Raw genomic sequence first — 27,690 nt, forward strand, 5'->3', positions numbered from 1 at the left:
TTTTATAGGGAGAGAAAACAGTGGTAGAAAAAAAGCTAACCCCCTTCTATCAATACCAATTATCCAAAAAATCTCACTCCTTAGAAACTGGTCTATGTGTATTTTTAAGACTCCTTTTTCACCACCATTTCTTTCTAGAAAGTGTGAGTCCTTCAGTTGTGTCAGACTCTTTGCAATCCTGTAGACTGTAGCCCGCCAGGCTTCTCTGTCCATGGAATTCTCCAGGCAAGAATACTGGAGTGGAATGCCATTTCCTTCTCAAAAGTATTTATTTACCTATATCATAAAGATGAACTTTAAGTGGCCTTACAATATACCAAGTGGCAATTTTATTCTTTCTAAGCTCTGGTGCTACTGAATGGTTCAGCAAAAACACTGAAACAAGAATTTCCAAATAACATTCATCTTTGGAGGATACAGAAACCATGAATAGCTTAAATTTATTACAAAGTATCTACAAACAACACTAAATATATTTTATTTTCTAAAACATATACAAAAGGAAAATCACAGGCAGCACTTAAATATATTTGTTAAGACAATATTCGATTACTGCTCTATTAGCTCAATACTAATTTTCAACTTTGTAGTTCCCTGCCCCCATTGCTCTATTGTAATGGGATACATGAGACATGTTTCACAGAAGATGTTTTTTACTGCACACCTACGGAATCATATTAAAAAAATAAAAAGACACAGAACAAACATACATATGGATACAAGGAAAAAGATGCTAACTTTTTGACTGAATTAATAACACACTGGTGGAGGGGGCCCCCCACCCCCGCCACAGTTAGTTTTAATAGAGAAGTGATTTTAGTCCACTAGGTTTTACGAAAAAAGTTTTTATGCTTCCTGGTTATTTCATGGGATGAATTCTTGTTTGAGATAAATATACCTAAATTTGATTAGTTCTCTTTAGTCCTTTAACCACTCCCCTCTTCCTTTTTGGGATCATTAAGACTGGGTGTTCTTTGGAAGGAATGATGCTAAAACTGAAACTCCAGTACTTTGGCCACCTCATGCAAAGAGCTGACTCATTGGAAACGACTCTGATGCTGGGAGGGATTGGGGGCAGGAGGAGAAGGGGACGACAGAGGATGAGATGGCTGGATGGCATCACTGACTCGATGGACGTGAGTTTGAGTGAACTCTGGGAGATGGTGATGGACAGGGAGGCCTGGCGTGCTGTGACTCATGGGGTGGCCAAGAGTTGGACACGACTGAGCGACTGAACTGAACTGAAGATCAAATAATAATAACAACATAAATAAATTAAAAAACACTCACTTCTAGGGTAAGGTCACCATCTCAAACCCCTCTAGGGCTATCAAAACCTGGAAGTAACTAAGAGTTTCAAGTTTAAAGCAGAAGTAGGGAAGAATCTAGTCTGTACCCACTCACACATAATAAACTAAAAGCAAAATCTGGACATAACTTCTTCCACTAAAAATCAGCAAATAAATTCAAGAACTTAACTAACTGTCCTGCACAAACTGTAAATAGCCCTAGTTGACAAAGGAACACTAAACACTTTCAACCAATTATTGTAGAAGAAATGTTTAAATCAGAAGAAAAATCCAAAATTTGCAACCTCCAAATGAAATAAAGGCAGCAGCCATTAGTTGATACTAAAACCATTAATAGAAAAATAAAATGGAGGGATCAGAATGTCACCACCTGAAACCACAATCTTAAAGTATCACTAAAATCACTAAAAGTGACCCAACCATATATTTTACGCTTCCAACTGAGATCACAAGGAACATCATATTCCATATTCTTGCTTTAAAAATGTAAATAACAGAATCTGAATCTAATCTAGCTTTTGGAGCTAATTTCTTATTTATATAAAAGATGCAGTGGATTGAAGAACAAGTTAATGCTACTATAGCCAGACCAATCCAGACTGTGGCATTTTCTAAAAGGATATAACTAGGTTTCTATAATAAATAAGTCAATGAAACTGAGGGTTGGGTGGAAGAAGATGACTTTAATAATCTCTATATAAAAATAACCTCTATATCACTAATCTTCAGAATAATAGACACTCAGGAGACACAGTTACCAAACGCAGTATGTGGCTCTTGAAAAGATCCTATTCTGAACAAATCAACCCTTAAAAAACATTTTTTGAGACAATTGGGGAAATTCAAGATGAACTGGGTATTCAACATTAAGAGACCATTCTCAATTTTGGTAAGTTTTATGATCAGGTTTTAATCAACTTCCATCAGGTATGGTTGCTAAGAAAATGTCATTATTTTAGAGAAATTATGAAAATGTTTGAGATGACATAATGTTGAGGATTTGCTTTAAAATATAACAGAAAAAATGAACAGATATAACAAGTGTGGAAACTAGTGAATGGAGATGATGAATATATAGGGTTTATTACATCAGTATATGATTAAAAAAAAAAACTTTAATAAAAGCTTTTAAAAAATCACCATGTAAATAACCCATTCAAAAAAAAAAGAGTTCACAAGTCATTTAAAGTTTTAAAATATTGTTTTTAAAAATATTTAAAAAACAAGTTTGCTTGTTAATTTTATACATCATAAACACATAAAAAGAAAACCAAAGTAAAGTCAATATAACAGTTAAACTGAACATCTATCAGTGGAACTGTATCAAGGCAGAGTTACAAGGCATGAATAAAAGAAAAGTATTAAAATACTGGGTCAACAGGTATGAAGAATATTTTTATGAGAACACTAATAACTGTGCTAAAAAGCTAAAATAAAGCATCTAAAATATTACATACTTTCTCTATAGCAGTAATGCTCAACTCCCACTACACAGTAAAACCATCTTGGAAACTTAAACAATTACAAATGCACGGAACCCCACTTGCAGTGATTTTCAGTCTAGGGTAGGGCCTGGTGACTTTGATGTGCAGGAAAACTGAGAAGCACAGATATATAAGGATTACAGATTTATCTAGATGGTTGTTACATCTATTCTCAATCATCAATTATTTTAACATCAAAATATCTTATACAAAGTTTGCTTTTCTTTTTAAACTATATGATGAGAAAGGCTGCCACACAGAAGGCTCTATTCTTGGAATGTATTAATTGCATTAATTTAAAAAATGTAGATAGCGTGATCATGAAAAATTACTTTTAGCAATTTTCTAAAAGTGATCCACCCCTTAATAAATTAACTATACTTCTTAAACATGATAAAATGATCATTATAACGACATCTCAATTTATAATCTCAAGGATTTTTGATCACCTTGTTCTTTGATGTAGAATATGAATAACTAATAGTCTGCCAGGTTTGTGATTATGTATTTAAACATCAGATTTCTAACTAATTACAAAGCACTCATCTCCATTCTTAAATAAACTGCATTTTTGAAGACACAGTGATTCCTAACTCTGAAAGAAAGAAGCAGAGAAGCCACATAAAAACTTACTGTGTAAAATAAACCAATTAAAATTTATAATATTGATTCCAAAATGACTAAACTCAGTCAACTGCTTAGATACAAAAATGATACAAAATAAAGTGAATCCCCCTAAATATTTGGCAGAAAAGAATTATCACCTAGTTATCTGTTTCCCTGGTGGCTCAGATGGTGAAGTGGCTGCCTACAATGTGGGAGACCCGGGTTCGATCCCTGGATCGGGAAGATTCCCCTGGAAAAGGAAATGGCAACCCACTACAGTACTCTAGCCTGGAAAATCCAACGGATAGAGGAGCCTGGTGGGCTACAGTCCATGGGGTCGCAAAGAGTTGGATACTACTGAGCGACTTCACTTACTTTCTTTTCTATCTGTGTTCTTACAGAATTTTTGAAACACAGGGATACCTATAAATTATTTCACTTTGAACAAGTACAGCTTAAGAAAGACTCAAGCTGAAAATGGATCTTATCAATATTAGTTTGTTGTAATCTGAAGTCACCTGATTAGATATCAATGGAAGCAAATAAACAGAGAAAAAAATTTAGTCACCATTCCAGAAGGTATGACCTTACTAAAACAATACTGCATGTCACTAGTCACTACAAACAGCGTCTGATCACTACTTTAAAAAAGTAAAATAGTAAGTGATTCTTCATAAAGATTATACTATCCACCAAAGGCGAGTGAAGCGGGCGAGGGTGCAAAGTTACCTTAATGTCCTATAAATGGAAATGTTTGGATTATGATGAATTATTTTAAAACATTTTTTTCCATAACTGGCCAATCTACAGTAACAGTATAAAGCTGAATGCTCAGCTCATAAAATAGGAGCAAAATATCCTTAATATACATTTAACATGTCTTGTATACTCCAAAAGAAAGAATCCACACAACCAATTCAGATTTGTAAATATCTGATGAGCATTTAGAAATTATAAACTAGTTCATAAAATGATAAAAATTAAAATAATCTGACATCCTTATTAATACCCTAGCAAATAAAAATACTAATACTCAATGCTGAACAGGAAAAAGTAGAATAGCCAGCCTCACATACCATGTATGTTAAATTAATTATCACCATTCTGGAAAGAAATTTCAAACAAGAATCACAAGGCTTTAACATTTCTCTGACACAATGATTCTAGTTCTATAGTCTAAGTAAATAAAGGACAAAAACGTTACATACAGGTACTGGTGGTCACAATGCCATTTATATTAATGAAAAGTATGAAGGGAAACTAAACGTTCAACATAAATACAAAAGTATTATATATCCATTAGCAGTCTATCTTGCTATTACAATTACCATTTTTCGGGGGAAAAAAAAAAACCCTCAATAAAATGACAAACACAAAACTGCAAACAGTGTGATTTTAATTTTTTACAAATATGTATTTACATAGAAAATAAGAAAAAATATATCAAAATATAGGTAGTTATCTTATGAATTATAAATATATTCCTTTATTTGATTTTTAAAATTTATAACTCACCTTTAAAAAACTATTTGAGGATATTTAAAAATTTAAAAATCCCCGTTAAAACATGTAAACAATGAAGTCATTTAGTAAAGGAAGATGAATTCACATATTTTCACCCCAAAATATTTTTCTACGTTGACACTATATGGTAGTTTAAGTGTGCAAATAGTATTATGTTTTAAAAAAGTATATACTGTTATTACAAAATACTTTATTGCTAAAAAATGCTAACTATCATGACAATGCTGGGCTGCCACAAACCTTCAATCTGTAAAAGAACACAGTTATCTGTGAAGCACATTGAAACAAGGTACGCCAGAATATTATACTGAAATCTTCAAGAGAGAACAGTGACACCAAATTAATTTACTAAAAACTGAGCAACTTTACTCACATTCTTTTAATGCAAAAATGTAGAACACTTGAGAAATGATAAAAGCACTGAATAAGACAAAAGTTAAGTTATGCCAGGATTGTATAATCTTTTATGAGAAAGATTTCTTATTTATTATTACTCTAAAAAAGAATTCCAACAAGGCCATTACAAGAAAAATGATAAACTCCATAGACAAATCCATGACTCCAACCAGAATCCAAAAAACATACATAAATTCATCAACTACCCCCCCCAATAGGCAAATACACATAGCTCTTAGGGTCCCAGGAAGTGATTACGGGTCTAAGGAAGTACTATGTTTGAAACTAGCTGAAATTTCTCGGTCTTTTACCATTGTTTCTTTAATGAGTTCAAAGTAAAATTTTAAACTCCTTAGAAATGACTATAAAATCTTCGTATCATCTTCTACTTTGGTTACTTTAAGAATTAAATAATGTATCTGCCAAGTACCTTGCAGAACCCCTAGGATCTAGAAGCTATTCAATAAATGTTGATTTTTGTCTTTTCTATAAGTTCTATCAGTAAAAAATTAAGAATTCATAGTAACAATTACAAGCAAAGGCCATGATTCATTCATTACTGTCTCATTCTTGACTTTAAAAAAATGGTACACCATAAAATTGTTAATATTATTTACTTACAAGCCAAGTTGAGGAAATAAAGCTTTAAACTAAGCCCACAGAGTGATGGAGATTCTCTCAGGAAAGAATGTTATCAACCTAAAGAATTCATTATGATAAATTTATCATGATAAATTTATTATGACAAACTGCTATAATTTCTGTAAGTTGTTATTAGACAATCAGAATAAGGTTAAGTTTTGTCTAAAATTATCAGAATTAATTTCAAATATCAAATGCTTCTCTTGTGCATTAGTGTCTCTCTGTTCATAGATGATGTATCACTTATATAACATATTTATAAATGGATAACACATGTTACATATCCACACTAAATAAGTGATGCTTTTTCTTTTTACATTGATGAATGTAAGCTCAACTTATGTTCATCAAACTCCGGGAGACAGTGGATAGAGGAGCCTGGCATGCTACAGTCCATGGGGACACAAAGAGTTGGATAATACTTAGCAACTGAATAATAGCAATAAGCTAAACTCTAAGAACAAGTTTGCGATTCATCAATCTTGGGTTCCATACGTCCAGAAACATTCATTTAATGATAATCTTACAAACTTCAGAAACCAAGAATTTCCTGAATTCATCAAAAGGAAACTAAAATGTCATCTGAAGTTATAAATCACTTATTTTACTTACAAAATAACATTTTCTGTTATTTTTTCTTCATCTTGACTCTGTCAACTATTAGTTGCAAATATTTGTGGTTTTTTTATTAGGTGGGTCAAACCCATTGCTGAATGAGGTGAAATATAATAACTAAGACAAAATGCAAATAAATACCAAAAAAAATTTTATATAAAATTCTTCCTAGTTAAACCTGTGTTTTAAGACTACGATATGTTTTGAAAAATCCATATACCTACTCCCATTATATGCTGCCTCTGTTAACTTTCTGGGTTTTTTTTGTGCAGGGCTAAACTGAAACAATCAGATTGGTTTTCCAATCTAACTGAAACAATTAAGACTGAATATGCACAATGGCTTCTAGATAGCATGACTTTAAAGTGTAAATGTTTTATTAAGAACTCAACAGTATTTTTTCATTAGAGCTTTTCCTCTTCTATTTTGGGAGAGAAGATGAGATAGGTAAAAGCAATGTGACACAACTTTAATTATACTTATGAATTTAGGTTTTTCTTCCAACAGTATTCATATACATTCTTACCTGAGGGGGTGGGGGGATCTAACATAATTTCCTAAAATTCAAAATGGGAGATTCATTATACTTACTGGAGTTTAACAGGCACTTGCCCATTTGGCAGAAGTGGTACAGACAATAAAAATCATACCTAAGAGAGATGTTTCCTTGGCAAATGCTGCAGCTATAGCTGGGTCCAATGCAGGTTGTCCATCCCCAGATGGAAGATCAGGTCGAGTATAATCCCTACTTTTATCATTGTTGTATTTTACATTCAAATTCACAAGCTTGGAAAAATCAATCCTTAGGGTACAGCAAGCATTATAAATATTCTGACCATCTAGGGCCTGTAAAAGTGAATAAAGTATATCAGCAATTTTAAGAGATAAAAATTAGAAAAAGTACGACTCTGACAAAAAACTCAACAATGAAAAGCTGTACATAATAAAAGTTGCCCGGAAAGGGATCAAATTCCATACTTTTTTCTTTGCTACACTAGCTGTATGTATATTGTTTTCCACAAATACTACTGTCTTTAAATAGAAAGTGCTACTTAAATATAAAATATAACCAGTTAAATATATGTGCTAATATACTTTCAATTTCAAAAACCTGCAAATATTTTAATTAAAAAAAACAAAGGCCACAAATATAGTTCATCCTGCCAAAATAGTACTGTAATATCAACAGTTTGCACAATAGTTAAAAGTTAATTTTATTACACATATATTTTTTGCTGGATGGTAATACTTATGCTCTAGAGTTGAAAGACCACTCAATTAGGTCACCTTGAACAAGTTATTTAATATTTTCTAATCTCAGAATCTGGAAGACAGATGACAATGGCTGCCATGCTTCCTTGCAGGATTATTTTAAGGATTAGATAAAAGACCACATGTGTGCAAGTATCATGAATTATAAAGCACAGAAAAAGGCATATAAAGCATATAAAAAAATATGCTGCTGTTATGTTTTTTTCTCTTCCTATATAATCGCCATTTATACTCCAGCTAGACAGAAGCTTGGAACAAACTAGACAACAGGAGAATATATTGTTGATTTTTTATTAGAAGAACAAACATTTTCTTTATAAAGTAACAGTTCAGAAATGAAGAACATGTTTAGCTCTAATTCACTTCAAAAATAAAACAACAATTCTTCTGGTAACAATACATAAATAGATCAAGCCTGATATCTATGTAGACCAAGATCTACTAGGTGTGTAAATATAGAACTATATTAATAGTAGACAAACGTATTTTTCACACTTGATGTTTGAAAGAGAATTTTTATATTACTTCAGTATGACTATTTTAATGGCTGTATTATTGGAGAAGGAACGTAACTGAAACACTTAAAAATAGTCAAGAGTGTTCTGTTATGGAAAAAGGAAACCTCAATAGCTGCTTTGTATATAAAGTTTATAGTTAAAATATTATATTTAAAATACTCCCACTCTGTGAAAAGAGGAAAACCCTTTCCTTTAACATACAAAATTAAGATTTAAGTGAATATATTTACCAAGCTAAAAGCTAACTTAAAAACACAATTCAACACAAGTTTCCCCATTTCTATATTCACATAAAGAGACTACATGCACATCAGGATTTGAATTCTATTTGAATTAGGGAAAGCACCTATCATCACATGAGAATGGGAAGTATCAACTCTCTCAGGCAGAGTAATATAAATATTAATTCAATACTTCATAAGTAATTAATTCTTATTCAATACCTAATAAGTAATTAATTCAATACTCTGCTGTAAAAGCAAACAAAGCACCGAAAATAGGTCTTCATTTACTCATTCCTATAGGGGAAATGGCGAGTCATGTAATAGAATCTATGTCTCTACCTTATACATGAATGTCAAAATTCACTCTTAGGTGACTATTTCAATAATATATAAAAAATCTGATATAAGAAAAGACCTGACTTTGGATCATAGTACCTCGATTAATGCAAGAAGTAATGTACTGATACAAAATGACTAACTTCAAAACAAGCAGTTTCTTTGGGGCCAGGTTCTATCAAAGAGGTTGACTGCCAAATATCTTAATGATTATGCTAACTGCTTGAAAGCTGTCTAGAAACCTTTAACCAAAAAAAAAAAAAAACCACCTTTATGTAGGTATTATACACAGGTATACCTAAGATACACACAAGGTATACACACAAGGCACACACAAAACTGTACCTTAGATACAAGAGCTAGAGAAATCAGGAAACAATATGTATATAAGCAACAGGGGAGAGGAAAAAGAGCTAAGGATACATGATAACAGAAATCCAGGCATTTTCAACAGCTGGCTGAGGTAAAATGACAAGTGAAGTAAGAAGAAAAATTAAAGTAAACTATATATGCAAGCTCACTTTAAGTTCATTGTTATTTGCCAACTTCCAGGAAATAACAGTAGCACACAAGTCAGTCAGTGTTCAGCAATCAAGATTGTAGTGATCTTGCTGGAGCAAAGATTTCTGACAGTAAAAGCCCAAGTTAATTTGCAAAAAAACCTCTCAAATGTATCTATGCAAAGGGAAAGTTTGGAGAGTACATGAAAACAATCAGGAAAAAATATCTTCATAGTAAATATAAGATTTATGTCAAAAACATGATAAACTCAGTAAAGATGTTAAATATAGAATGAATAATTAACACCACAATGAAACACTGCATATGGATAAAAAATAGGAAAAGCCACTAATGAAACTTAATGAAATATATTCTCCTGGAAGGAAATCATTAATGATAGGATTTCCAAAAGACAGTGTGTCACTGTGCAGTGTCAACTGCACATATTCCTAATAAAAGTGGATAATACCCCTAAAAGCTGTGTTACAATTTTCTACCAAGTGTGTTACAATTTCAGGGTTGTATAAATTAAATAATTTTAAAAGATCCTGGGTGAAAAGGAGTCTACTTCTATACCTTGAGGGCTTCCCTGGTGATTCAGAGGTTAAAGCATCTGCCTGAAATGCGGTAGACCTGGGTTCGATCCCTGGGTCCGGAAGATCCCCTGGAGGAGGAAATGGTAACTCACTCCAGTATTCTTGCCTGGAGAATCCCATGGACGGAGGAGCCTGGTAGGCTACAGTCCACGGGGTCACAAAGAGTCGGACATGACTAAGCGACTTCACTTTCTATACCTTGAAAATACAGAAACTGAACTAGAAAGCCACAGTAAGTGAATGATATTTTTGTTTGCCAATACACTGAAAAAGATTTCTGAAAAAGGCATTAGGGCCTTTTCATTAATAAATGTGAGGATCATTTAAAATAATTTACTTTTTATTTGATAATCATTATTTTTACAATGATTGGTGATTACTGGTGGTGACTACCACCCTAAATGCCAACCTCAATATACGTAACATTACCTTGTTGGTTGACTTAAGAGGGTTTTTATTTTTAATTAACTAATTAAAAGATCATGACTTGACAATATTGTAATGTTTTTTGCCATACATAGACATGAATTAGCCATGGGTGTACATGTGTCCCCTGACTTCAGAGGTTTTAAGAGAGACTGGACTGCAATATACACGAACCTCAGAACAAATTCAGGTGATGGTTAAATTTTTCCCCTCCAACCCTCACTAATACAACTCCATTTTTAAGATTTTTTTTCCTGAGTTACTATTCTCTTATAAAATAAAATGCTAGGGGGAAATAATTCCAATTAACTGAAAGTAATTGCCAAAGATCGTAACTAATACATGGCAAGAGTCTGGTTGGCAATGTCACTCAAGCTGCCTTTACATGGCAGTGATTCCCAGGGCTTGAAAAACTAAACAGAGCAGTGGGCTCCCAATCCCAAAGATTATAACTGTTAGCTCAGAGGAGCCTAAGAGTCCCATTTTTTATAAGCAATCTATATGAAAAGAAGGTTCTGAACCATACTTTAAAAGAACACTCTAAGTTCTCTTCCCCTCCAAACCTAAAGATACACTATGCCTGCTAAATGAATTCCCAAGGCATAGGTGATATTTTTTCATTCTCTCAATCATCTGATCAACTATCACTATAGAAGTAGAGAAGCAGGCTTGAAATTCTCTTCCCAAACTATTATTCCTTACCTGTAAATTTTACATGATTTCTACTGTTTTAACAAGCATAAAAATGTAGCACCTGAATTACAAAGTTTAGATCTAACTCATTTTATTACACACTGAGATGTACATGGATGGTTGAAAGGTAGGAAGAGATCTACAGCACACCAGCTGTCGGCTAAGTTGTGTCATGTTGAAAAAAATGCCCTCATATCTATAATGTGTTAGGTTCTAAGAACACAGCAGAGAACAAAGCAGACATGACAACCACTCTTATACAGCTTATAGTCCAACAGATAACACAGACACTTTTTTGTTTAGTTGCTCAGTCATGCCCAACTCTTTTGCAACCCTATGGACTACAGCCCAGCAGGTCTTCTGTCCGTGGGATTTCCCAGGCAAGAATACTGGAGTGGGCTGCCATTTCTTCCTCCAGAATTCAGACACTTAATAAGTAATCATAAATTTGATCCATGGTGGTGAGAACTAAGAAAAGAAGGGATCAAATCTAGTTGAAAGGTTATAGAAGACCTCTCTGGAGAAGAGATTTCTAAACTGAAACCTGAAAGACAGAAATGAGTTGGTCATAAAGAGATGAAGAGAAAAGTATTTTATTTATTTTTTTTTTTCCACTCAGATTACGTTCTTTCCCTCTTCATCTCCTAAAAGGAAAAGAAGAACGATCATCAATGGCTAATGGCAGCTGCAGAAGCAACACCAAAAGCCGACTTCACACTCAGAAGAGAACGCTTTATCTCCTCCTCGTGGTTTTGGGTGCTCTACACGTTCAGAGAAACTTCTCCAGTAATGAACTATAGAAATGATCCCTGAAAGTATAGTCTTGAGAAAAGTATTTTAGCACATAGAATATAGCAAGTTGTAAGCCCATGAGATCAGAGAATACACAGCATACACAAGAATTTAAAGAAGTTCAATACACATTAGATGCAGACAAATACTGTTTGATTCCATTTATGAGATACCTAGAATACTCCAATTCATAGTCAGAAAGTACACTGGTAGATGCCAGGGGACTGGGAGTGGAAGTTGGGGAGGGGAACTGGGGAGTTAGTGTTTAATAGAGACAGAGTTTCAGTTTAGGAAGGTGGAAAATTCAGACATGGATGATGGTGAAAGTTGCACAACAATATGAATGTGCTTAGTGCCACTGAACTGTGCAGTTAAATATGGTTAAAATAGTATTTTTTACGTGACTTTTACCACAATAAAAATCATAAAAAAAAAAAAAAGCCCAATATGGTTACAGAGGTGTAAGATGAGACTGGAGAGGCAAGATTTAAGAGTTTTATATAAGTATGTTAAAGAAAGAGCATTTTTATACCAAGGACACAAATCAGTCATTGAAGGGTACAGAGAAAGGAAGAAATATGACTTTAAGTTGAGATCATTCTTAAAACTCACAGTGGTGGATTTAGACTAGAAGGCCAATGAGGCACAGATTTAAGAGACAGCTTGATGGTTTAGATTAGTGCTACTCAAACTGTGGTTCATGGACTAGCAGCCCAGTTCACCTTGCATGAAAAGAAGTTTGTATCAGAATTTATGATCAATATTGACACTAAACAAACTATAGCTTAAAGTAAGCTAATTTGAATGTTGGCACAAGCTTCTTATAGCATTGGAGACTAGCACTTTGAAAAACACTAGCTTAGGCTGCAGTGACGACAATTAAGAGTTGGAGGCAAAAGGATAGACTGAACAAAAACTTAGGATCTAAAATCAGTAAGATTTGGTGATAGGCTGAAAGGAGGAAGAAGAAAGAAAGATTCAATGTTTTCTGTCTTGTTTCTTAGATTGATGGTACTTTGTCCTGATCAATACCTAGAGAATGGTATATGAAATACAGATTTTAGTATTTTTGGTGGTGGTGGGGCGGGGGGTGACAGGAGTTTAATTGAACACACTAAGTCTGAAGGTGCTCCACCGTCCTAGCCTGGGTCTCTCAGAAGATGTGTGACCTAGAAATAAAGTTATATGAGTACTGTCAGAATCACAAAGTGTAACTAAGCTGTGTATAACAGGTGAGGTCACCCTAAAAGAAGGGGAGGGATACAACAAATAATGAACAGAGAGGTGGGATGTATCTAGGTGAGAAGTGTTAAAGACCAGGAGAAAAAAGGATTTTAAGAAAGGGAAAGACAGATTCAGTGTCAAAGGTTACCTAGAGGTTAGGTAAGATAAGGACTGAACAATTCTGATGAGATTTAGCTACTCCAGTGATCTCTTGTTGAGTAAATGGGTGCTGAAACCAAATTACAATAAGTAGAGAAATAAGAAGGGAATAAGTATAATAAGCAAAGACAACTTATTTAAGAAGTGTAGTTATAAATGAAAAGAAAGGGAGATGAGGTGTTAGATGGATAAATATACGAATTATGGAGTTAAGGGTAATAAATTCATTAAAAAAAAAAAAGAGAGAGACATTTAGGCACACTTGAAAAACTGGTGAGAAGTAACTAACATGGAGAAAAATACAAGAGAAAGGGGAGATAAAAGTACAAAGACTCCTAAGAGGCAGAAGAGGGTGGTGTCTGGTGTTTACTGGTCTTAGAAATATCTATGCCTTATATCTAGAAGAAAGAAATGTGTGGGTATAAGTATATTTTGTGAGAAAGGCTGATAAGAGTTTCCATCTGATAGTTTCTTTTTTTTTCTGAGAAGCAGTAGGCAAGGTCATAAGAGTGAAAAGCGACTTGGTAGAAAGACAAATTTCCATCTGATACAGACAATTGTGGAAAATGGGAGAACATGCTGACTGAAGAAACGTGGTAAGATTTTGCAGGCAGAGTAGAGGGCCTATTTGTAGTTAATGCTGATGAGTTTAAACTGCTATCAACTGGTTAGATTATGTGATATTCTCTGGCTACACTCAATAGTCCAGATAAGGTATGAAGAAAAAATACTGGAGTCATCCAAAGTATAGGTTTTAAAAGGAGTCTGGATTACAAGATAATGGGACAAGCAAGATTAGAAAATAGATTCCTTTTTTCCTTCACCAATAAGTGCAATACAGTAAGCTCAGATACCAGAATAAAAGCTTAATAAAGTAATTATCTCTGTAGATTTTTGTAGACAAGACCTGAGTGTATGTAAACATTCACCAACACCAGTAGTTTAATGCTTATTTTCTGTGCAGAAGATCGGTTAAATGAAAACCTATTAAATACTGAAAAATATATATAAACTACTTTCCCCATTGAATCACATAGCCCAAATGAGGTACAATTCTGAAACAAATTCCATTTCACTGGTCCTTTACTAAAGTGTGTTCCTCTGGATCAGAAGGGAATGACAAAAAGAAAATATTCCACATTAAGAAAAATGTGCACTATATTTAAATTTGTTTGAAGTTGTGAAAAATGCCATCAAGAACATGGCTTCTAGATTGTCTGCTATTGATCAAACCTCATACCACAATTATTTTGGTATCTATTTTTATCTCCAAAGTTGAAGGGCTGAAGCATGTTAGGAAAGTTGATTATTTTTGAAAAAACAACTTTATAATTGCTAATTTATTCCTGAAAAGGGAAGTATGATTAGATCATGCAATTGGGAACCACTGAGTAGAAACATACTGGAGAAGAGTAGACTGAAAAAATGTCTACTTTACAGATGTGTACATTATAAATCATTTACCTCTTTGAATCTTAGTATCTGCTAACAGGAAAAATTCCTGTTCAGTTTACAATACAGAGTAGTCAGAAAAAGAATGAGATAATAGCACTTGGTAAATCATTTCAATTATGCTATTATTACTAGTAAAGTCTTTCTGCTACCTGAAGCTACTTCTGCTCCCCAAATGAGATTCTAAGAATGGAAATGAAACAGTAGTTAAAAATGGCCTGGTTTCAAACAAGTTATTTTAATCTGGAGGTAGCACTGAAGTAATATACCATAATCAGTCTGAAAGTAAAAGAGTGAAAGAGAGAAAAAAGAGGTAAGATCATTTTAAGTGGAAGATGGCTGATTTAATGGTTTAACCACTCCAATATTCTTGCCGGGAGAATTCCATGGACAGAGAAGCCTGGGGCAGGCTATTATAGTCCACGGGGTTGCAAACAGTCAGACACGACTAAGTGACTAACACTTTACACACACTTAATAAATATTTAATTTTTTAATAGTGGAATAAAAATAACAATATTATACTACAGCACAAGAAGTTAAAGAGACAAAGGAAGATTTAAATAAGACAAAGACTGGTATGCAGTTTTCAATGCTAGCTGTAACATGAGCAAATTTTGCGGCTTTGAATAGTTTCTTACCCTCCATATACAACAACAAAAAGGTAAGTGATTGTAATAAAAAGGAGACCAAGAGCGTATCGAAAAAACCTATTTTTAAAAAATACTTAAAAAGAATATCGGAAATCAACTGAGAGCTTATTACAGCATTTGAGCCACATGAGTACTGATATATTTCAGCCAAAGTACCTTACAGCTAATTAAGTACTTTGAAACTCCCACTGGAAAATGTAAAATCTTAAACAGGTATGCATGCATAATATAATACTGCTATATCCTCAAGAGCACAAAATATTTGGACCTAGATAAAACAAAAATGCAGAATATAAGCCTATATTATAGATAACTACAAATATGACAATTGTTAAAAATAAACATTTCTTTTTATCACAAATACTAAGCTTTCTAATACTATCTCTATGACATTAATCTGTGTCATCTAAAATGCTATATGGTACTGCTAAGTTATGTCAATATTAGTTACTGACATAATATTAATATTAATATGTAAAATAATAATATTAACGATATTAGTTACATATATATGTGTGTGTATATATATCTGCCACTAAAAATTATTGCTCTCAAAAAAACCTAGACTTACTAGTTTTGCTTGCTGAGCGTTTACTGGATCGCCATACTGGAGAAGAGCTTGAAACTGGTTATTTTTTGTAAATGTGATTATCTTCAATACAGCACCAAACTTAGAAAATATCTGTTAAAATATTAAAAATCAAAACAAATTATATCTACTGTATTATTATTTCTTCATTTTATAGATAAAATGCAAATGAAATTCAACTTACTTGGTGAAGAACATCAAGTGTTACAGGATAATACATATTGTCAATAATTATTCTAAGCACTGGACTCTGGGCTGGAGTCACTGCACTCTCACTAACTGTGGTGCCACTAAGAGGAGTATTTGCTGTCTGGACAGCAGTCACAGCTTGAAGAACTGCTTGAGCACGCTAAAAATCAAAACATAAGCACTTTAGAAACATTCCTGGTATATTCACTTATACTTTGCTACATGCTACAGTATTAAATTCTTTTCTAGAACACATACGGATTAAATAAAATTTAACACTCACTCAGTAAATACACTTTTAAGCACCTGCCATAAGCCACATATTGCCTGTTTACAATTCAAGTATCATACTAGTATTTACCTCAAAACAGTTATTGAGGGTTTGGGACCAATGCTGAACAAGATAGATAAGTCATGTAATTTATTCTCAAAACAGCATGATGTAGTCTGACAGATTCAGAAAATGTTTTAAACAGAAACTTTTAGAGAACAATGAAACTTTAACATTATTCATTCCATAAAAAAGGCAAATGGCAAACCTTAAGAGGAAATTACTAGATTATCCAAAAGAACACCTATAAAGCTTATTATTTCTAATAAATCCTAAAAGAGAAACATTCAGATACAAATTTTTTTTTGATACTAGTGTAACTTTTGAAACCAAAATTTTTACAACAGAAACTGATGTATACCACAGTACACAGCCATAAAATTTTCAGGAAAACTTCAAGATAAAATATAAAGAATCTTTCCCATCCATGTTATTGTTTCTAATATATCATTAATGGTAAAATGCACTATCCTTTTATGTAGGACTAATAAGATATTGCTAATTGAACCATGACAGATCAACTTATAAGACATATCTTGATTTCTGAGATTTTAAAAAGTGAAAAAAATATATACAGAATTGAGAAAATACAGTATTTTTAGGAAATGTCAACTAAATCTATGTTAAATGCTCCAGAAACACTGCCTTTATTACCATTATGTCTTTTCTATTATTTCTCTGACAGATTCACTGATAAGGAAATAATTGTTTTCTACCTTATTTGGGGGTCAAAAAACCTATATAAAGGCAAATAACTGTTAAATATAATAGTAACTAACACCTCTATGCTGCTTTACAGTTTGAAGAAGTTGTACTGGCAGACGAACAGGCGTATATATAAACAAAGCACAGCGATAAATGAAAAGGAAGACAAACACAAAAGAATAAGAACACTATGTATAAGGAAGGATCCGTGCTCCCTTTAGCAGCACACATACCAATATTGAAACAATACAGAGTTTAACATGGTCCTATGCAAATATGACCCCCAAATTCATGAAGTGTCACATTTTTTTCTGGACCTGTTAGCTAAAGTGGTGTTGGTAATCATTTTGCAAAACATAAATAAATCATTTTGCAAAACATAAATAAATCAAATAAATAAGTTGTATATCTTAAAATTTACACAATGTATATGTCTATTATCTCAACAAAGGTGAGGGGATGCTCATTTCACTGAGATCAGCCTTGGGATTTCTTTGGAAGGAATGATGCTAAAGCTGAAACTCCAGTACTTTGGCCACCTCATGCAAAGAGTTGATTCATTGGAAAAGACCCTGATGCTGGGAGGGATTGGGGGCAGGAGGAGAAGGGGACGACAGAGGATGAGATGGCTGGATGGCATCACTAACTCGATGGACGTGAGTCTGGGTGAACTCCGGGAGTTGGTTATGGACAGGGAGGCCTGGCGTGTTGCGATTCATGGGGTCGCAAAGAGTCGGACACGACTGAGCGACTGATCTGATCAGATCTGATAACTAGGAAATCACAGAGCATAATCTCAAAGAGACCACACACTCATCTAGTCAAACTTCGTCATCTACATGATAATTAAATAAAACACGACCTATAAATTTATGTTAGCTAAAGTGACTAAAATCCAACATTTTGAAATATATGATAAATATTTAATACAATGGACACATTTACACGACTTATAGATATTATAAAAGAGGGATGAAAGTATTTCTAGAACAATGTTTTTTAAATATTTGAACATATTTAGTCCAATACAAATTTAAATAAAGTATTTTAAGTAGCTCATTGCAATATCACTTTCTTCATTAGTGAACATGTCTACATACATTTATTATAATAAGCATGGAAATATCACAACTTAGAACAACCCTTCTGCTACTATTTCAAATAACTGAATCAAATACCTTTCTAAACAGGAATCACATGATCATGGCATACTATCCAAACAGTATAAAAAGTTAACTTTCCTCTGCAACTCACTCACCTGTATGCTTTCCCCTACGAACCCTCACAATAATCTTGGGTATTCTTCCAGAGACATCACCTACATATTCAAGCATGTATGTACATATATACTCCATACAAGCATATAAGCACTTATCTACTGCATATCTTTCTTTCCAATACTATACTCACTCTCTACATCTTCCTTTTTTTACCTTAACAATTATGTTCTCTATTAACAAAGAACTTCATTCATGTTTCATACATGTTTTAAAAATATTCATGGAGCAGAGGTGACCTGCCAATCTAGATTTTAATTAAACTTTGTATTGAAACAATCATACACATAAAAGGACACAAATCATGAGTATACACAGCTCAATAAAATATCAAATAAACCATATCATGAAAGCACTATCGAGATAAAAAAAAGAACATTACCAACACTCCAAAAGCCACACACGTTTTCTCCCAGTTATGTAAATGGAATGTACTACTCTGGTCTGGCTTCTTCCAATAAACATAATTTTTATGATGTCCATTCAAGTTTTGGATGCACCAGTAGCTTGTTCATTCTTTTTTCCAGGGAGTATTCCAACAAATAAATATACCACAACACATTCTACTGCTGCTCAACATTTAGATCATTTCCAGCCTTGGGTAATTACATATAGTGTGCGATGAACTTGCCCATACATATCTTTTGATGCACATATATATAAATTTTCTCAGATATATGACTAGTAAAATTACTGTGTCAAAGAACAGGAATATGCTCAGCTTTAGCTGATAAATGAAGATTTAAAAAACTATTCTACCAACTTACATTCCCATCACTTATTTATAAGAGTTCAAGCTTTTCTACATTGTTCCAACACTTGGAATTACCTCAATGTATCCAATATGGTAGCACATGGCAGTATCTCACGTGATTTTAAATTGCATTAAAGGTTCTTAATCCAAACCTAATCCACTTTGTAGATCAGAGGATGGCTTTCAAGGAAACTGGCTTATGGAAACTTGAAGATGTCTAACAACTGGTCATATGAAGTGTGGGATGGAAACTTGGCACAAACATAGGCAGGTCACAATATTTCAGGCAAAAGTTACATCACAGAAACAGTGGCCTCCAAAGACAAAATAAGAGAAGGTATGCCAAGTTATAGGATCTATCATTACTACTGAGATAGAAGCACAGGAAAATGGAGGGGGGAGCAGCCACAGACAGAAACAGTAGTCATCTCAGAAAGGACCTTTATCCTGAGCATGAAAACAAACTGCTGCAGGGGAGCAAGTTAGATCTGTGCATTTTAGAAAGAGATACACACACATTTGTACTAGGGAGAAAGTATTCAAGACAAAAATTAAACGTCAGTAAGAGAGTTACTAACTTTCCTAGTGGCTCAGACGGTAAAGCGTCTGCCTACAATGCAGGAGACCTGGGTTTGATCCCTGGGTTGGGAAGATCCCCTGGAGAAGGAAATGGCAACCACTCCAGTAATCTTGCTTGGAAAATCCCATGGACGGAGGAGCCTGGTAGGTTAAAATCCATGGGTTGCCAAAGAGTCAGACACGACTGAGTGGCTTCACTTCAAGAGAGTTATTAGGTAAGATTATTATATAGCTAAGACATGGCTATGTCTGAGCAACTGAAGTAGAAAAAAAGAAATGAAAACTGGGCAGATATTGAGAAGAGTGAATTCATACGACTTGTGACTTGATAAAAGGTTGTGGAAGAATTCATGGTTGATGTACATATTCGTCTCTCTTTTGTTATAAAACACTATTAAAATGCCTATAAATAAATAAAAAATGGAATAAATGCAGACACTGAAGAGAGGTCATCACTGGCCAAGAATAATTTTATCAGATTCCTGGAACACAGAAATTGCATGGACTGAAGACACAGTGAACACATAGCAAACAGCATTTGCATTGGTAGCAGCCATAGGAATCAAATTAGAAACTGGCAGGTACACAGGAGGAGGTGAAATGGAATGTGAAAATAAAAGGATTAACAGAAAGCCTGGCTAACAAACAGCTAAACTCTTCTTCCTCCTCACCATCAACCAACTTAATAAAAACAAAATCAACAACTAAACACCCCCTTAAAAGAACAGAAACTCTAAAGAGGGTTTTAAAGGCCTAAGTAAAGACCTCTTTGGCATTTGGGGGGGATCCCAGCTTAGTATCCAACTCATTACTTTACTCTAGAGGAAAGCATGTAAAGTCCAATAAAACCTAACTGCCCATTCTGAAATATAAAACAAGCAATGAGAGCGGGTGGGATGAAGGAGGAGAGCAAGATAAACAGCTAATACTAAGGAAAGTAAAAGATAGCAGAGTGTTTAAAAATACCATTAATTAGTATCCATAAACAATGACCAGGTGTAATATAAAAAGGCTATCAAAGAAGAATTTTTTTAAGTCAAAAATATGGCTGTAACCTTTTTTTCAACAGAAGGAACGTTGCACTGATTATTCCCTATGTCAAAAATAACCAAAACTGTAATAAGTGTTTTACTCTTTAATTTCTGAGGTTTGTTACTCAAATGTCACTTGTCAATCAGGCTTCCACTGGTTATCCTATTTGAAATTACAAGGCCCCCTCCACACCCCACCACAGACATCTATCTACAGATGTTTTATCTTTGTCCTTTCAACATCCTTTTAATTTCAATCTTTTAAAATGAGAATGAATTCACTAATTACTTTACTGAAAATATTAATATGTTAAACCCAACTGGGATATTAAATGCCACTTTAAGTAAAAAGAATAGAGAATAGGCATTTTCCTTTGATAAAATTTTAAGAAGTACAACTTCTGGTTCAAAAGTAACGAAAATTACCAAACTTAAAAAAAAAAACAAAAAACTGAAATGTTAGCCTTATCTTTTAGGCAAAAAGTTTTACAAGCTTATTGTTCATATACTATCAAAATGATCTTAAGTTATTTTTTACAAAGGTTAAATTTTGTGAGGATTATTTTCCATTTGCTAAGGCAGAAGCCAGACACAGCTTTATATTTTACTAAAACAGATAAAATTAGCTAAAAGCTACATTAAAAGAGCTAAAGTTTCTATATCACTGTTTACTGCAATCCTAAGTGTTTATATCTAAAACCACTCTTCTATGATACTTTTCTAAAGAAACATTAATTTTAAATAACTAGAAACTTCTACCTTGCATTTTTAAAAGATAACACATTCATATATTCTCAATTCTTTTATTTCCCTCCAAGAAAATCATTAATTCATCTTTAATAGGAATTTATCCATAAGAAATTAAAACCTATAAAAAGTCAAATAACCAAAGGTACTGAATTTCACACAGTAAATCTAATCAAAGTTGTATAAACAGTTTATAGTTAAGTCCTACCTCAGACAGTTTCTGTACAAGTTTTAATTTGTACAAAGAAAAAGAACTTTGACCAGAACCTTAAAAAAACTGAAAAGATACTATTTAATTTATCCAGTACTAATTTAAAATATGAAAATAAAAGACTGCACATATGTTCTGTAAAGTAATATAATATTTAATACTTAGCGACATACTGTAAGAAAATATAGCAACAACAACAAAAAATTTAAAAGATCATACAAAAATCTTCTCAATGGTTAAAAATTTTCTCCTAATATGAGTCTTAATACGCTCCAGGACATTTTGTTTATGAACCTACACATACTCACTTGGTTTAATGTATTATCTGTTTTTAGTTCCTTGTGATTGGAGTACTGGATATAAATCGGTTGGTTACGAAGGTGAGGTGTCACAGCAGAATAGTAATTAACCATGGTAATAGCTGCTTCCTCTGTTGCTAGTTCCAAAAATGCCTGAAAATTTAAATAGCAAAAATTATAATACTATGAATTAAATTCAAATAAACTTCCATATCTGTGTAATCTATTTGGCTCATTAAAAAATCACTATCGAGAATTGCCCTAATAGGTAGAATCAGAAATCCTTATTGAAGCTTAGAAATACAATTAAAGCTAACCTTAGTAGAAAGCTCTTAGCGTACACAGTATTTCTGCCTTCCATCTCTGATTTCCATACATTACAAATGTAACTCCTCAAAAAAAGGCTAGAGAAAATAAAATCCAAACATTTTCTAGAAACAGAATTTTACCATGCCTAACCTAGAAAACATGAGATCTCCAAGTCATTTTTAAAGCATTTATAATCTACTAGAAAAAAAAATTAAATGCCATCTTATTAGTGATATTAACTATATTTAAGAGAGCATTAAATTTCTCTAAATTCTTCTAAATGCTATTAGGAACTTTAAAACAAAATTTGATTTTTAATACACCTGGACCCTACTGCTACAGATATATCTATTCAGTATAGAATATCTGGGACTAACACTAATTTTTTCTAATGCTATCAGATAAATATTTCCCTGGGATAAGCTTAAAAGGTAAGATGATACTAACGTCCCTACTGATTTCTGATATTACAAAGAGCAACGCCACAACAAAAAAAAATATTTCATCTGTATTTCCCACAATCTCCTTGAACAATAGTTCAACTACAGTCCTAAAGTGAATTTACGAAGCAAAATTTGAAAACTATGGTGACTTACTCATTTTAATTCCCTAGCATTAATTTCTTATACACAGCTACCAGGAAAAGTCAGAGTAAAACTTCTGTCATCTTCCTTAAGAAAAGTAACCTTATGTATAATTATATAAACTATCATTTCATCAGGCCACAGCTAAATCCACTTGCTGGATAGTTTGGAGCTTAACATGGTATAAGTCCAGAAATAAGTATACCTGATTTTTTCCTTTCAGCATAAGGATGTTGGTCACCTTACCAAAAGGTAAGCCTAAAGCAATAACTTCAGTTTCTGTCACTTCACCAGGCAATTTTCGAATATGAAGTACACGAGAAGGAGCACCATCCATTTTATCTTCTCCTTTGAATTTTTTACTATCATTACCATTGGCTGAAAGAAAGTAAAGAAACAGTTGTGTTTATCTTATGTGCGTAAAAAAAAAAAAAAATCACAAAACAAACTTCAACAGAGAACTTAAAAACATAGCTAAGCATACCTGTGATACTAAAAATTTACAAACACGGTTTTCAGAGTAATGGAAAAAACTCTTATCCACCAATTACTACTAAATGATCTCATCAATTAAGATTATTATTGGGTAGAGACATCTCTGGATAGCATATGTAGAGTAACAACTGACAATCAAAAACATTAAAATGAAATTTCATAAAGAAATGGTCAGTGGCTATACAAAACAATTATCTTACAATTCAATCATCTGAACAGACTAAGGAATATACAAAATCAGTGAAAATTTTGACTTAGCAAAAATTAGGGACACTATATTTTACCTGAAAAATTCTAAATTGCTCAAATTGGAAAATGTACTAAAAAAATGGAATCAGATAATGCTTTAAAAATTATTATGCAGTCAATCCACAGTATGGCTTATATTCCTCTACCTAAATATTTTATCACTATCAACATCTACCTATTATATTATCACTCATGGACTTGATTATCTTTTCTGTTACTCTGCGCTTTAGAGTGATATATTCTGAACAACAAATTAATTGCCTACCTTTATCCAAAACTATACCAAAACACAAAAAACAAAAACAAAACTTATGAAAGATGCAATAAACAGAATATCATCTAAGACTCAAGGATAGTTCTAAGAATCTATTAAAATGAAAAACTCTTACACACAGAGAAATATACATGTATACTCCATTTTTGTATACAAATTTTGGTACTTCACAGTACATACCCCCAAACACTCAATACAATAAAACTAAGACCATCTTGATCTTCTAAAAGTGTCCTTAAAATTTATTCAAACATCAACTCTTTAAGCAGTTACTTTCTTGAGTATCAAGAAAATGTCTGGCCTTTTAGATTCTGGAGTACATCAATGACAGCAAGCAATAAGAGCCCTGATGTTCTCTCGTTGTCTACTGAGACAGATGGCCTACCTAGTACATGAACCAGATAACTTCTAGAAGTAGTAGTGCTATGGAGAAAGTAAAGCACAGTAATGAGATTAAAAGTAACATAACAGAGGACTGGAAGAGGGTGATATTGTAGTGATTTTACTGGATGATCAGAGATATGTGATCTCATCTGATAAATCATACAACTTGGAAGTGTCAATTAAGTCACAGTTTAAGAGTTGCATTCAAGTTTATACAGACAACGCATTTAAAAATTGCGTAGGTTGACTTTCAACATAAAACTAGTAAGTTCTACTTCAGTCAGTTCAGTTCAGTCGCTCAGTCGTGTCCGACTCTTTGCGACCCCATGAATCGCAGCACGCCAGGCCTCCCTGTCCATCAACAACTCCTGGAGTTCACTCAAATTCATGTCCATTGAGTCAGTGATGCCATCCAGCCATCTCATCCTCTGTCGTTCCCTCCTCCTCCTGCCCCCAATCCCTCCCAGCATCAGGGTCTTTTCCAATGAGTCAACTCTTCACACGAGGTGGCCAAAGTACTGGAGTTTCAGCTTTAGCATCATTCCTTCCAAAGAACACCCAGGACTGATCTCCTTGCAGTCCAAGGGACTCTCAAGAGTCTTCTCCAACACCACAGTTCAAAAGCATCAATTCTTCAGCATTCAGCTTTCTTCACAGTCCAACTCTAACATACATACGTGACTACTGGAAAAACCATAGCCTTGACTAGACAGACCTTTCTTGGCAAAGTAATGTCTCTGCTTTTGAATATGCTATCTAGGTTGGTCATAACCCTTCTTCCAAGGAGTAAGCGTCTTTTAATTTCATGGCTGCAATCACCATCTGCAGTGTTTTTGGAGCCCAAGAAAATAAAGTCTGACACTATTTCCACTGTTTTCCCCATCTATTTCCCACGAAGTGATGGGACCAGATGCCATGATCTTCGTTTTCTTAATGTTGAGAACTTTTTCACTCTCCTCTCTCACTTTCATCAAGAGGCTTTTTATAGTTCCTCTTCACTTTCTGCCATAGCGGTGGTGTCATCTGCATATCTGAGGTTATTGATATTTCTCCCGGCAATCTTGATTCCAGCTTGTGCTTCCTACAGCCCAGTGTTTCTCATGATGTACTCTGCATATAAGTTATATAAGCAGGGTGACAATATACAGCCTTGATGTATTCCTTTTCCTATTTGGAATCAGTCTGTTGTTCCATGTCCAGTTCTAACTGTTGCTTCCTGACCTTCATATAGGTTTCTCAAGAGGCAGGTCAGATGGTCTGGTATTCCCATCTCTTTCAGAATTTTCCAGTTTATTGTGATCCACACAGTCAAAGGCCTTGGCATAGTCAATAAAATTCACTCAAACTCATGTCCCTTGACTTGGTGATGCCATCCAACCATCTCATCCTCTGTCATCCCCTTCTCGTCCTGCCTTCACTCTTTGCCAGCATCAGGGTCTTTTCCAATGAGTCAGTTCTTCCCGTCATGTGGCCAAAGTATTAGAGTTTCAGCCTTAACATCAGTCCTTCCAATGAATATTCAGGACTGATTTCCTTCAGGATGGACTGGTTGGATCTCCTTGCAGTCCAAGGGACTCTTAAAGAGTCTTCTCCAACACCACAGTTCAAAAGATTCAATTCTTCTGTGCTCAGCTTTCTTTATGGTCCAACTCTCACATCCATACGTGACTAATGGAAAAACCAAATCTTTGACTAGACAGACCTTTGCTGGCAAAGTAATGTCTCCGCTTTTTAATATGTTGTCTAGGTTGGTCATAACTTGTCTTCCAAGGGGCCATCATCTTTTAATTTCATGGCTGCAGTCACCATCTGCAGTGATTTTGGAGCTCAGAAAAATAAAGTCAGCCACTGTTTGCCCATCTATTTCCCATGAAGTGATGGGACTGGATGACATGATCTTAGTTTTCTGAATGTTGAGATTTAACTTTTTCACTCTCCTCTTTCACTTTCATCAAGAGGCTCTTTAGTTCTTTTTCGCTTTCTGCCATAAGCGTGGTGTCATCTGCATATCTGAGGTTATTGATATTTCTCCCAGCAATCTTTATTCCAGCTTGTGCTTCATCCAGCCCAGCATTTCTCATGATGTACTCTGCATATAAATTAAATAAGCAGGATGACAATATACAGCCTTGACGTACTCCTTTTCCTATTTGGAACCAGTCTGTTGTTCCATGTCCAGTTCTAACTGTTGCTTCTTGACCTGCATACAGATTTCTCAAGAGGCAGGTCAGGTGGTCTGGTATTCCCAACTCTCTCAGAATTTTCCACAGTTTATTTTCTAGTGGCTTATATTGTAGTTTTAACACAAAAAAGTCTCACCAAGATTCTGGGTTATTTGTTAAATCCATATGGGTCAAAGAGCCATGGGCCCTCTCATCTTACCAAACCTCTTTTCTTACAGCACCCCAATACTCATTTCCAGTTTCTTTAATTCCTAATTCATTTGATACCTGTTTGGACCCTCTGCTACTTCCCAGGTGGTGCAGTGGTAAAGAATTTGCCTGCCAATACAGGAGGTGCAAGAGACCGGGTTTGATCCCAGGGTCAGGATGATCCCCTCGAGTAGGAAATGGCAACGCATTCCAGTATTCTTGCCTGGAAAATTCTGTGGATAGAGGAGCTTGGCGGGCTACAGCCCATGGGGTCACAAAAGTTGGACATGACTGAGTGCACACAACAAGCAGGCATACACACACACACTGACCCCTCTGCTAACTCATTTACGTCTCAAAATGGTTACAGTGACACCCGCCCACACACACCCCCCCACATACCTCCACCTGCTAACTCATTTACCTCTCAAAATGGTTAGAGTGCCCCAAGTTGTTCTGGTCTCCATGTCCTTCCTATCCTTATTTGCTCATATAAACACTCCAGAAAAAGGTTTTTTATATGCCCATTATTTTAATCTCACTCATTTACCAATATTCTAATTGTATACTTCCAACTGTATATACCAACTTGAAGTGCAAAATCTCAAAAACTACTTCCATCTATTCAGTGAAAATTATTTAACAAAACTTAAGTATACTCTCCTTATTTTCGTTTTCCAAGTCTTTCAGATACAAGCACTTATAAAAAAGCACTAGTAACTTCATTTATCAAATATGGTAACTCAAAGGCAATGCAGTTTTAATCCTAAAAATGTTTGAAATTTATTTTCCCAAATAGTTTTATTTTTTAAATTAATTTAATTTTTATTGAAGGATAATTGCTTTACAGAATTTTGCTGTTTCCTGTCAAATCTCAACATGAATCAG

The 27,690-nt window shown here is 34.0% G+C and overlaps 1 protein-coding gene and 2 non-coding genes across 7 annotated transcripts in view; 1 reads left to right on the forward strand and 2 right to left on the reverse strand.

Annotated features, from left to right (window-relative positions):
- Positions 1 to 27,690, reverse strand: part of PTBP2 (polypyrimidine tract binding protein 2) — an 85,417-nt gene that overhangs the window by 18,814 nt on the left and 38,913 nt on the right. For all 5 annotated transcript variants that reach the window (XM_019957016.2, XM_019957015.2, XM_019957014.2 and 2 more), the window contains exons 4-8: positions 23,234 to 23,406; positions 22,145 to 22,288; positions 16,197 to 16,361; positions 15,995 to 16,105; positions 7,228 to 7,423 (exon numbers count right to left, since the gene is read on the reverse strand). In XM_019957016.2, the coding sequence (XP_019812575.2) occupies positions 7,228 to 7,423; positions 15,995 to 16,105; positions 16,197 to 16,361; positions 22,145 to 22,288; positions 23,234 to 23,406 (789 nt within the window). The remainder of the gene's footprint in view (positions 1 to 7,227; positions 7,424 to 15,994; positions 16,106 to 16,196; positions 16,362 to 22,144; positions 22,289 to 23,233; positions 23,407 to 27,690) is intronic.
- Positions 11,754 to 11,968, reverse strand: LOC139182432 (small nucleolar RNA U3). Its single transcript, XR_011566089.1, has one exon. It is a non-coding gene; the product is annotated as a small nucleolar RNA U3 (small nucleolar RNA).
- Positions 17,446 to 17,548, forward strand: LOC139182364 (U6 spliceosomal RNA). The gene has a single exon (XR_011566032.1). It is a non-coding gene; the product is annotated as a U6 spliceosomal RNA (small nuclear RNA).

Source organism: Bos indicus, chromosome 3 (genome assembly GCF_029378745.1).
Source record: "Bos indicus isolate NIAB-ARS_2022 breed Sahiwal x Tharparkar chromosome 3, NIAB-ARS_B.indTharparkar_mat_pri_1.0, whole genome shotgun sequence".
In the NCBI taxonomy this organism is placed as follows: Eukaryota; Metazoa; Chordata; class Mammalia; order Artiodactyla; family Bovidae; genus Bos; species Bos indicus.